The sequence below is a fragment of the Pimephales promelas genome, chromosome 25 (assembly GCF_988280905.1).
Source record: "Pimephales promelas chromosome 25, fPimPro1.hap1.1, whole genome shotgun sequence".
In the NCBI taxonomy this organism is placed as follows: Eukaryota; Metazoa; Chordata; class Actinopteri; order Cypriniformes; family Leuciscidae; genus Pimephales; species Pimephales promelas.
The window spans coordinates 23,540,974-23,554,227 of NC_142793.1; the positions used below are offsets into that span (position 1 = coordinate 23,540,974).

A 13,254-nucleotide genomic window follows, 5' to 3' on the forward strand; every position below is an offset into this window, starting at 1 on the left:
CTAATGTAAAATCTGGATCCTGAAGAGAAACTGGTTGCATCCCCAAATGAATCTTTTCACATAAATCTCTTCATGTTGTTTGTGTATGAATGTTAGTTTGGGCAAACACTGCTTTTTTAAAAACATTACAGTCACGAGAACACTAAAGGATTAATAGATACGATTAAAGCACTAGTCAAAATGGGAGGTCTGTTTTGCTAACGAGCAATGATTATTATAAGTTTAACACTGACATGAACTCTTTCATGCCCTTGTGGCTTTAATCAGACGACAGCGAGAACAACGAACAAACGCGGCTCGCTCTCCTTCCTCCACAGGGCTTCACGTACTGCACGGCAATCCCACGGTTAATGAGAACGAGAAAGGTTTCAGCTTTCCCATCCACTAGCCTGATTGAGGTTGTTTTGGTTGGATTAAGATACTGCCTACCTCAGTTAACATTTGATTCACTCAGAAAGGCTTGTTCCAGCAGTTTCCCTCTGCAGTTAAAGGGTTAAAAATAAGGAAAAAGGACCCCCTCCGTCTGCAGCTCTCTTCTCTGAATGTAGTGTCTTTTGTGTTGCTCTAAACCCAAGACTCTAAAACTCCTCTGACCAGTGACCCACTCACCCACATCGTAAAGAGGTTTGGGGGTCACGGGTTCACAACAAGGTGAGCTGTGGGTGGCGTTTGGTTTCAAAGGCTTGATACTTCACCTCGGTTCTCAGCTCTCAAAGATCCAAATGTGGCTAATTAGCATTGCATACGAGAGGTGAGAGAAAACAAGCTAAGATCTCAATACCTACAGGACAGACTCTCCAGTTTATGTACACCCTCTATATTTTCTTTCCCAGATTATCTTGTAGCTCTTGTCGTTCCAGTTTGTTAGGCATGGGATTAAACAAATACCCCTAAATGAATCTGACTCAGTGTTTAGGCTGCTAATGTCACAGGCAAGAATGAGTTCTCGAAGTAAACCAGCTATGCAAGCTCACGTTACCATCCTCATCAGCTTTGACATTTCAGTTTAATGCACGATTGAGCGCCAGACAAAAACACATGGATGAAAGCGAAGGGAAAGTGTCTTACCATGCCATTGCCACATTCGGTCCCATCAGCGAGAGGCATGTGTTGCGTTCGACATCCGACATTGCCCTCCGCACTGGTGCACCAGAGACGCTTGCACTGTTTCTGCAATCGGCAAGAGTCACTTCAGTCAGAACTGGAGAAACAATGACTTGAACATTGGTAAATCAAACCCTTCCCACGTACCCGAGAGTTCCCTTGAACCCATTGACTAGAAGAAATAATGAACAACAGGAAAACCAAGCGTAGTCACGTTAGTCAACATCACGTCCACATCTTCATATATAATCTCCTTCAGTATTATCAGCAGCTACGCGTTCCTCAGGAGCTAATTACCCTACACCATCCCCAGCTCCACCTCTCGTCAGTCAGACATTTGGCATTCTGATTTCTCTTGAATCAGACTAAATTCTCGAATTATGTTGTACATTAAAACATTGAATTAATTATATCTGCAATACATTCATATTGGTTCTGTTTTGTTCACCCTAAGCGGGGTTATTGCTGCTCTCCTGCTCTTGTCCATGCTAGGATAACAGAACAGAACCAGACCACCAATCCAAACTGTATGCTAATTGTCAATCGTATTTGACGATAGTGGTCCTGACAGAAACTGCAGAGATAAAGACTTGAACAATAGTAAATCTAACTGTAGCAAGCAGGGCGGGGCCAAGAGCCGTGGGAACGGAGCGAGGCCGGATGTGCAAGTGCTAATGAGCGCCACACTGGACTCTAGTCCCACGGAGGAACTCAGGAAGGATAAAAAGAGGAGTGACAACAGTAAAGGACCAGAGATGACCATGTTCTGTTTTATTGTGTTTATATGCACCAGATTGCGTCCATGAGGGGCTGCCGCTTTCCTTTCAATTTGTTGTTTGCTTATTTAGTGATTAAAGTTTTACGTCGAACTTTTACCAGTTCCCGCCTCTTTCTTCCCTGAACTTGAACATTGTTACACTAATCCTTCTCAAGTACTTTAGACTTCCCTTTACACCGGTAGAAACCTAAATACAGTTGGGTCACTAGTATGGATTCAGATGGTTAGTTAATTCAGCTGTGAAACTACAAGAATCCAATGACTAGGGAAAAATAATGGGAAGAAATAATGACTTGAATATTATTAAAACCATCCCAAGTACCTGTAAGTTCCCTTGACTTGGGTACAAACCTAACTACTGTTGGGTCATTAGTATGGACAATGGATTCAGACGCTTAGTTCATTTAGCTTTGAGACTACAAGAACCCAATGACAAGGAAAACCATTTAGAAATAAGGACTTGAATATTGGTAAATCTAACCCTTTCCATGTACCAGTAAGTTCCCTTGACTTGGGTACAAAGCTAAATACAGTTGAGTCACTAGTATGGACAATGGATTCAGATGGTTAGTTAAATGAGCTTTGAGACTACAAGAACCCAATCACCAGAAGAAATAATGAGCAACAGGACAACTAAAGAGGAGTTGGGTTGACAGTCTCCCTGGTCGTTAAATGACTAAACAGACTCCCAAAAGGATGACAGAACAATGCAAAAAGGAACACCCTATCAGGATCTCTTGCTAACAGGGTGGTCACTAAGTTAAGGTGTCACTGATACAGTACATTTTGAATCCATTGTCGAAGTATATTTAGATGTCGTACCATGAACGGACAGACTTGGTAGCCGGGACCGAACATGAGTTCACACTGCCGGTTGGCATTGTAGACTTGACCTGGCAGCTGGTTGGGAAGGTTATACATCCGGCCTGAGGGTTCGTCCAGGAGACATTCACCATAACCGGTGCTAAGAAGAAAAAACAGAGAGATAAACACATTTAATCAGGTGATAGCTTTCTTCATCCTGGTGTATACCCTCAAAAGCCTGGGGTAAGTAGTATAATAAAGTGTCCTAGCAAGCAATTTTGCCTTTAAAAGATGTCTAATAGCCGTCCAAACACATCCTTGACGTCTAGACTAAAACAAAATTTAATAGACGTCTAACCATCGCCCAAGAATAGACTAGTCATCAACGCATATGACATGATACCAAACACCTTGCAATCACTGTTAACTTCGCTTAGATGATGGAATATCATACATCTCGCAAGTTATTTGGGCAAAAATTACATGTAACCAAATTCAAGGTTATTTTGGCTAGAAGTGTGTTACTCATAGCCGGACTGTATTGGTTCTATATTTAACCAGAGAATGTCTAATTGAAGAGAACTGGCACTGGCTGGTAACTTCTGGTTTCTGGACTGGCTGCAGTAACATCGCGGTCAAGTGCAGAATGAATGGGAGTCAATGGGGTTTCACCCCCAGAAATCCACTTTTCTCAGGATGTAATTTTTTGTCAAGTAATTTGAAAGTTGGATTCAAAAGGGAGGGCTAAGGTAATACACATTGCATTTTTAAGTTCACTTATCTGTTCTAAAAATCCGTTCAAAAATGTGATGACGTCACACAATAGCAGAATGCTAGCGTGTTCCGCCCAACAACGGCCTAACCTGTAAGACATCGAAAGGACATAAGTACTCGTTCATTCGACTTTTGGCCTATAATCTACATTGAACTTGCGGAATCAACAATAAAATCTATGTTGATTCAACGACAAGCAGGTTTAGCCCCATAGACTCCCATTCATTCTGCGCTCGCCCGCGATCACCTCCAGTGGCATTCTAATGGAACTGCAACCAAGATGATGCACAATGGGGCTAATAGGAAGTGCCAAGGCTCTCCGTTAGACGGGCTCTGATTTAACCTAGATGGTGAAATGATAGCTATTGCTTGCTGGGATTTGTTGTTATTTTGCATCAGTTGTCAATGGATAATTTGAATGCAGTCTTTTTGATTTCACCATGCATCTGAAGGCCAAGTGTAAGAGGGTGGCAGCGTTGGGTGGTCTGCTTTGTTACCTGCTGATAACTGATTGAATGGACTTAGACAACACAAAGGCCTCATTTCAATGGGGGAAAAGACGGTGTTCTCTAACAATGGTGGGTCTCCAAGAATCAACACAACGGTGCCAAAACCAACATTTCAGCACATCAGTCCAACACGCCTTCAGCTCCGGCTACGTCATGACATATATGTCCCGCCACACCCTTCCTTTGAAACACATAAAAGAGCTACAAAAGAGCAGCTGTACATTGAAGCTCATTGAATTGTTGGGCTTAACAACTCTGAATGGCTCTTTCAGTCGTCGGCACCAGAGAGGGAACAAAACAAACCTCTTGACAAAGTCCTTTCTCCGTTTGCCTTCCGCATGCTCACCTTTCTGCACGGGAGAACGGAAACTGAAGCTCAGAATAGCCGTGTGATGCAATTATGTGAGTTCTTGATGTTGCTGGTTCGATTTGTCCTTGGCTTTGAGACTAAACACCTGTGTCAGTTTATTTTACCTCGCTCACCCTCTGAACAACCTACAAAAAACCTTTGTCTTTCTGAGGGGAAAAACGAACACTACTCGAGGGGTGTCGTTTTGTGGGACTCATTTATCCATCAGAGTTACGATGACAGCGCAGAGAAGCGGCGTACGCTCTCGCCTTTCCGCACCTCGTCATCACCAGTTATGAGTTTGCTCATAAAATCAGCAAGACTGAAGCTGACAAAAACCTTTCACAGGAGTATGTCAGTCCAAAGCTCTTAAAGAGCGATAAGATTACAGTAAACCGAGACCATCAGATCTCTAAGTATCTCTCAGCTACACTCAAGTGAATGTGAGTGTGTGAATTCAGACTCTTTCACATGATTAGAACTGCAAACAATGAATACTGAACAATATGCATCCTTACACTAAAAGGCAGTTCGCCCCAAAACGATAGTTGTGAATTAAAGAACGTTGGGGGTCCAAAAGAGTTTGGAGCCCATTGGCTTTTATTATATAGACAAAAGGACAAAAAATATCTTATTTTTGTGTTCCACAGACACAAAGTCAACATACAGTAAGGGGGAGTAGATGATGCAAGAATTGTATTTTTAGAGGATTTATCCTTTTAGGGAAGGTTTATCTATATACCATTGTATTATTGTGGTTCTCCAACGAACTGCATTGCAAAAAACATGTTACTTTTTTGAAAGAACATTTGTGCTTATCAAATGTTGTGGTTGATCAGCGAGCAGGTTTCTTTGAGTTCAGGTCAGGCTGCGCCCTTCTGGCACAGGCATGAAGTCCACACCTGGAGATCATTTGGGCGGGTTGGTAAAGTGAGTTTATTAAGGAAAATGACTCACAGTTATTATGACTGAAGGTTTTTTGGACATGTACCATGGTACCTTGGAGAAACAAATAAATATCATGGTACATAAATACACTAATCATTCAGTACACTGGTATTAGTGCCATAGACACCATCGTTTTCTCAGTTCTGTTGACAGATTAAAGGTCTTTCAATGTCCATACGTCATTCTAGCCCACATAAAAATAACATTCATATATTTTCACCACTTCATAAACACATATAACTTCTATAAGACGTTCTGTGAAGCATGTCTGAGCGAGCAACAGTTACCGACAGTCAACCGGCCTCATTTTCATTAGTAAAGTGACGTTTTGGTGCAGATCCAAAGGGACTTGATATATTGTGAGTTTTAGCATGAGAATCAAGCCGGTAACGGTTGATTCGCCCTTGAACAGAGCGGGAACAGAACGAGACGTTCCTCATTTCTCAGACATTCAACAGCTGCTTCTAAAAGGCTCAATGAATGTCTCAGCTAATTATAAGAGAAGCGTCTCGAGTTGGCGCTGTATTGTAGGTCAGGCCGTGGAAAATAACAGGATTTGCCAACATTTAGGACGTGCAAACTATCTTTAATGCGACCAATTCAACTGCACATTTCAGTAAATGTAGTTTGTTTTTGTTCTCAAAATCACAGCTTTTCCAATAAATCGATTATTGCATGACAAAATTCTCCACTGTTTTTTGTTGTATAGTAACTTAACAGCTGAGTACACCAAGTTAATGATCAAACATGCTAATCTAAACTGCCTTGGGATTCTGAGAAGTCATTAAACGATCAGAAAAAGCAGTACCTGAGCAACATAATATGCTTTACAATGCAGCTGTGGCTTGACAAACCATTGCCATATGATGATAAATACTACACTGAAGAAACATGTGCCTCAGTCTTGTTTTCCAGCACAAATATCTAACCATTCTTAAATCAAGAAAAACAATCACTGAACATGTTAAGTCTTGTTTGTGCTTAAAACAAGAACAAATATCTGCCAATGGAGTTCTCCCTTTCGAATTAAGTTTATTTTTGTGACCCCACTGGCAGATAATTGTTCTTGTTTTAAGCATAAACTAATTTTTCAGTAAGCAAGACTTAATAACTTCAGTCATTGTTGTTCTCCAGTAAACGTGCCTTGATATAAGATGTTTGTTCTGGAAAACGAGACTTAGGAAGAACACCATGTTTTTGAAGTGTACAGTCTCGTGTAAGTGTGTGTGGTGGATGCAGTGTTTCGGTGAGTGTCTGTTTAATCTCCTCACAGGAGAGTGTTGCGTCTTGAAGAGCTCTTAAAGATTGAATGGACAGTCAAAACACAGAAGCACTTGAGGTTTCTGCGGCTCTGGAGGACTCTCAATGCTTCGAATATGCATGTGCTTTCCTCTCATCAACACATCTCTGTCAAGAAAACAGTTTGTGATCAATTCTTTATATTTTCTCTATAGCAAATAGACAGCGAACAGAGACATTTGGGGAAAAGACCTAAACAAGAAAAAATCTCAGTATCTTCTCAATGATATTTAACTCAGATAAGCTGTGAAAGAGCAACGTTTGAGCAATAAAATTGTCCTCCTACTGAAGAAGTCAACGAAACTATCAAGCAAAGGCACCTGACATGAAAACGACTGTCTTAAAGTCAACATAAACATGTTTATGAAGCATTTTACTGATGCATTTCTGAGTGAAAGAGTGATTGAGGAACAGATACAATTTTATTGACTAGTCTAAAGTCTAAAAAAATGCTTTTAATTACTTTTGACTATTAGTGAAATCCTTTACTTAAGGTTCATATTTTAATAATTTAACAACACATTTGCAAGTTCAAGATTCTCTAATGTTCAACTAATAAACATTGGTATTATTATTCATATATTTAATTGACATTTTATAATTTCATTAATTATTGGGTTTAAAAATAAAAACTGTCTCGTTTTCCAGCACAAATATCTAAACATTCTTAAATCAGGATACATTTACTGGAGAAGATCAATGAGATTGTTTAAATAAGATTTAAGTATAAATTAAGTTTCTGACCCCACTGATATTTGACAGACATTTGTTCTTGTTTTAAGCATAAACAAATTTTTCAGTAAGCAAGACTTGTATCTTCACTCATGTTGCTTCTCCAGTAAATGTATCTTGATTTATGAATGTTTAGATGTGTGTTCTGGAAAACCAGAGCCCGTGCGCTGGTCACCCGTGATCCTAACCCTGATCAACAGGCGTCTCACCGGCAGAGTCACTGGAGCGGCGAGAAGATCAAAGCGTTGAGTCTCCGGAAAATCTAATTATATCTGACACTTCCTGTCTGAAAGGGAAGCGGCCTCAATGAGCCGTTGCCCCTGGTTACGGTTGCCGAGGGCCAAGCACGACGGCCACTAAAGGCCTGTTTGTCCGGCACCTCGAGAGAAAGCAGACGACAGTGAGACAAGAAGAGCAATTTTGAGCTCTAAAGAGCGTGACCTGTTGAGGATTTGCTCAAAGGTCATTTTAACTTTAAAAACACAACGCTGACATCTGATATTACACCAGTGAAGGCCTGCTGGGGAACGGCTGTGTTCTGGGTCATGCTTAACAAGATGCAGCTTAAAGGGATAGTTCACCCAAAAATGAAAACTCTGTCAGTAATTACTTACCCCGCAAGACTTTCGTTCATCTTCGGAACACAAATTAAGATATTTTTTTTATTAAATCTGAGAGCAGGATCACTCCTCCAATACAGAAGCACTGCGCAGTTACACAACGAAAACTCACTGATATTAAGAGCTAAGAGCATGATGTCACTGATAAATATAGAGTGTAATGTCACTGATATATAGAGAGCGTGATGTCACTGATATAAAGAGCTGAGACTGTGATGTCACTGATATATAGAGAGCGTGATGTCACTGATATGATATATAGAGAGCGTGATGTCACTTATATATAGAGAGGAGCGTGATGTCACATATATAGAGAGAGTGATGTCACTGATATATAGACCGTGATGTCACTCATATATAGAGAGCGTGATGTCACTGATATGATATATAGAGAGCATGATGTCACTGATAAATAGAGAGCGTGATGTCACTGATATGATATATAGAGAGCATGATGTCACTGATAAATAGAGAGCGTGATGTCACTGATATGATATATAGAGAGCATGATGTCACTGATAAATAGAGAGCGTGATGTCACTTATATATAGAGAGCATGATGTCACTTATATATAGACCGTGATGTCACTCATATATAGAGAGCGTGATGTCACATATATACAGAGTGCGTGATGTCACATATATATAGAGAGCGTGATGTCACATATATACAGAGTGCGTGATGTCACTGATATATAGAGAGCGTGATGTCACTGATATAAAGAGCTGAGACCGCGATGTCACTAATATATAGAGAGCGTGATGTCACTGATATTAAGAGCTGAGACCGTGATGTCACTGATATATAGACAGCGTGATGTCACTGATATATAGAGAGCATGATGTCACTGATATATAGAGACCGTGATGTCACTGATATATAGACAGCGTGATGTCACTGATATATAGAGAGCATGATGTCACTGATATAAAGAGAGCGTAATGTCACTGATATATAGATAGCGTGATGTCACTGATATATAGAGAGCGTGATGTCACTGATATATAGAGAGCGTGATGTCACTGATATATAGAGAGCGTGATGTCACTGATATAAAGAGAGCGTAATGTCACTGATATAAAGAGAGCGTGATGTCACTGATATAAAGAGAGCGTGATGTCACTGATATATAGAGAGCGTGATGTCACTGATATAAAGAGAGCGTGATGTCACTGATATATAGAGAGCGTAATGTCACTGATATAAAGAGAGCGTGATGTCACTGATATATAGAGAGCGTGATGTCACTGATATAAAGAGAGCGTAATGTCACTGATATAAAGAGAGCGTGATGTCACTGATATATAGAGAGCGTGATGTCACTGATATAAAGAGAGCGTAATGTCACTAATATATAGAGAGCGTGATGTCACTGATATAAAGAGAGCGTGAGGTCACTGATATATAGAGAGCGTGATGTCACTGATATAAAGAGAGCGTAATGTCACTGATATAAAGAGAGCGTGATGTCACTGATATATAGAGAGCGTGATGTCACTGATATAAAGAGAGTGTGAGGTCACTGATATATAGAGAGCGTGATGTCACTGATATAAAGAGAGCGTGATGTCACTGATATATAGAGAGCGTGATGTCACTGATATAAAGAGAGCGTGATGTCACTGATATAAAGAGAGCGTGATGTCACTGATATAAAGAGAGCGTGAGGTCACTGATATATAGAGAGCGTGATGTCACTGATATAAAGAGAGCGTGATGTCACTGATATAAAGAGAGCGTGAGGTCACTGATATATAGAGAGCGTGATGTCACTGATATAAAGAGAGCGTGATGTCACTGATATATAGAGAGCGTGATGTCACTGATATATAGAGAGCGTGATGTCACTGATATAAAGAGAGTGTGAGGTCACTGATATATAGAGAGCGTGATGTCACTGATATAAAGAGAGCGTGATGTCACTGATATATAGAGAGCGTGATGTCACTGATATAAAGAGAGCGTGATGTCACTGATATAAAGAGAGCGTGATGTCACTGATATAAAGAGAGCGTGATGTCACTGATATAAAGAGAGCGTGACCTACTCCAGGAAGTCTGTGACGTGTTTGCGGCTGCATTTGGACCAGGACCAGGGGCTGGTGTCGTAGTTGAGGATAGGAGCCATGACGTGGAACTGGTGCTTTACTCCGTTCTCTCTGCACTTCGGACTGTCATCATGCGGCATGTTGAACCTACGACACACACACACACACAATCCAAAGCACTGAGTTCATGCACTTCCAGGATACAACACTGTGACTGTACTGAATAAATACCACCACTGCAAAACATGATGTTCTTCCTCAGTGTTTCTGTCTTGTTTTCATCACAAATATCTAAACATTCTTAAATCAAGATACACTTACTGGAGAAGCAACAAGATTTTTTTTAATGTACAAATGAAGTGCATTTGTGCTTAAAACAAGAACAAATATCTGCCAATGGGTTCAGAACAATAATCTTGTTTTTCCTTTGAAAAAAGTTGATTTTTTGACTCCACTGGCAGATATTTGTTCTTGTTTCAAACTCTTCATTTTGATACATTTTGTCAGTAAGCAAGTCTTAATATCTTCAGTTGTTTTGCATCTCCCATAAATGTATCTTGATTTAAGAATATTTGTGCTGGAAAACAAGACGAAAATACTTTGGAAGTTACTATTATTTATTTACTATTATTTTGCAGTGTACCATATACAAAATCCATATTTATGTTAAGATACTGAGAAAAAATCTTATCTTCTTAAGTTCTTATATCCAAAAAAACACATTTGAACCGTGGCATTTCCGTTAGTGCCGTGATGTGTGACTGTCAACATAAAAACAAAACCTCTTTCATGGCAGAAAGGAAAAATCCGGAAATAAAGTCCGGAAATAAAAGCTTTATTGAGAAGAACTGGCGTCTGAAATAGAAACGCAGTGATGTCAGAGTCCAGAAACAGCTGTGTGTACGCAGATCCTTCACACTCCAGCTGTGCGGCTTAATACACACCTCATACACGTTTCATATGTCATATTCTGTCTGAATCGGTTTCATTTCAAAAACATGATGATGATCAAAAGAGTTCTATATAGAACTCTAGGATTCTTGACTCAATTTGTAAGAACCCTCGATATAAAAAAAGTTCTATGTAGAACTACAGTGTTCTTGACTCAATTTGAAAGAACCAAAAGGTTCTGTATAGAACTCTAGGGTTCTTGATTCAATTTTAAAACAAAAAAGGTTCTATATAAGGAGAAAATGTCTTAAATGACTGAATACTTCTTTCATATTTAAATTTTTTTTTATTAATTAAGTTTTTTATTTATTTAATTAATGAATTAAAACTAAATCCATGATGGGAACCCACTAAAAGTTTCTATAGATGAAGCACCTGACAGAACCCTATAAAGTTCTATAGAACCTTCCTTTCTAAGAGATACACTAAACATGCAATTTGAAAGTAGAAAAACTGAATGAGTATTTTCTCTGTAAAACATACTCCAATAATCTTTGAAAATATGCAGCGCACACGTGTTTCATCTGGAGGGCAGATTGGAGATGTTGCTGTATTGTGCAATGAAGGGCTTCCTTTGGACATTTGCTTATGGAAAAGTGGATTTGTGAGGCGGTTTGACCCCGTCGTCCCACTGCATGGATTCCCTCCGCATGACTATCATTCTTACACACACACGGATCCACACTGCTTCGTTTATACAGAGAGAAACAGTGATGAGGCCGTGTTCTGAGCTCACTAATATGACTAATATGATCTTCCTCAGTGTTTCTATCTTGTTCTCCAGCACAAATATCCAAACATTCTTGCATTTACTGGAGAAGAACAACGACTGAAGATATTAAGACTGAAAAATGCATCAAAATGAAGTGAGTTTTTGCTTAAAACAAGAAGAAATACAACCCAATGCAGTCAGAAAAATCAACTTAACTCAATGGGAAACAAGATTATTTTTCAGACTCCATTGGCAGATATTTGTTCTTGTTCCAACCACAAACCTTTTACATTTTTCAGAACTCAAGACTCAATATCTTCAGTCATATCTTCTCCAGTAAATGCCTCTTGATGTAAGAATGTTTGGACATTAGTGCAGGAGAACGAGACTGAGGGAGAGCGTGATTTACTGCGGTGTAAGCGTGAGGTCTGTGTTGTGTTCTGAGATGCGCCGAGTGTGTTTGAGAGAGACTCACACGTGTCCCAGCTCGTGAGCGATGGTGAAGGAAGTGCTCAGGCCGTTCTCCTCGCTGATGGAGCAGCTCCGGTACGGGTCGCACATCGTTCCCAGCTCCGCCAAACCTTCAGGTGCACACACACAACATTAGTCAAGTCTCATTCATTTATTCAGCGCTTTAACAATTTAGAGTTTCACAGCAGCTTTACAGCGATGATAGGAGATTGCAGTAACAGGGAATTAACTAGAATAAAGTTATTGTGTTTTGATTGATTCACTTCCGTCGCAAAGATCATCAGTTATTAACTTAGGGGCCGTTCTAATAGAAAACCCTTAACATGCTCCGGCCGCTCACTCACACACACACACACACAACAGTGTCTGGAGCTCGAGAACACAAACTCTGAAATAGATTATCAAGTGTTGAACATTTTGAAAAGCGTTATCATCTCCGTGTAAACTTCAAAAACGTGAACCTGTGAGAACGCTACATGTGTATTGCGTGTTCAGTCTATAGGTATGCGCGTTTGAATATGCATATATATTTAATTTTACAAACTGACCTCAACAAATCACTTGTCCACCTTAAAATTCATAATCCAGAATTTTTTTGTCACTTCCGCCTATCCATGTGCATTTTATCCATGAATCCAGTATCCACCACTTTTTCATTGGAGGGATCGCTGGGACGCTTGGATGAGATTGCGGGCACTAAACACCTGCAGAGGTCCTGCACAGGCCCCTGGGTCTGTGCATTCATGACCACAGCTGGCCCTGTGTGACGAGCCGATGACAGGCCCATCAAGCTCAGCCGAAACACTGGTTCTGCTTCAGGAACCAGACTTCACGACAGGAACCAGATGAAGTGACACACTAATGAACACACTAATGAAAACGTCCTGTATATGGCCTATTATTATGAAAAACTAAAACATATGTGAAAAGATATGCAATATGCTGTATGACAAGAGCTGTTGTCACTTGACCAACAGGACTCAAAGATATTAAATTCATTAAAGAAAAACACCTGTTACGTCGCATTTTCAAAACCATGTTTTGTAACAGCGCCAGTGTAATATATTAGTGTAATAGTGCCAGTTTGATTTAATTCTGACTTATTCTGAGAAAAAATATATTTTTTTTAAAATACGAAATAATACATTATGCAGA

The 13,254-nt window shown here is 39.9% G+C and overlaps 1 protein-coding gene across 2 annotated transcripts in view; it reads right to left on the reverse strand.

Moving 5' to 3' along the window:
* The window catches only part of LOC120460377 (A disintegrin and metalloproteinase with thrombospondin motifs 20), an 81,915-nt gene that overhangs the window by 44,721 nt on the left and 23,940 nt on the right, over positions 1-13,254 (reverse strand). For both annotated transcript variants that reach the window (XM_039648121.2, XM_089127422.1), the window contains 4 exons: positions 12,104-12,209; positions 9,966-10,112; positions 2,705-2,846; positions 1,069-1,170 (listed from right to left, as the gene is read on the reverse strand). In XM_039648121.2, coding sequence (XP_039504055.2) covers positions 1,069-1,170; positions 2,705-2,846; positions 9,966-10,112; positions 12,104-12,209 — 497 coding nt within the window. The remainder of the gene's footprint in view (positions 1-1,068; positions 1,171-2,704; positions 2,847-9,965; positions 10,113-12,103; positions 12,210-13,254) is intronic.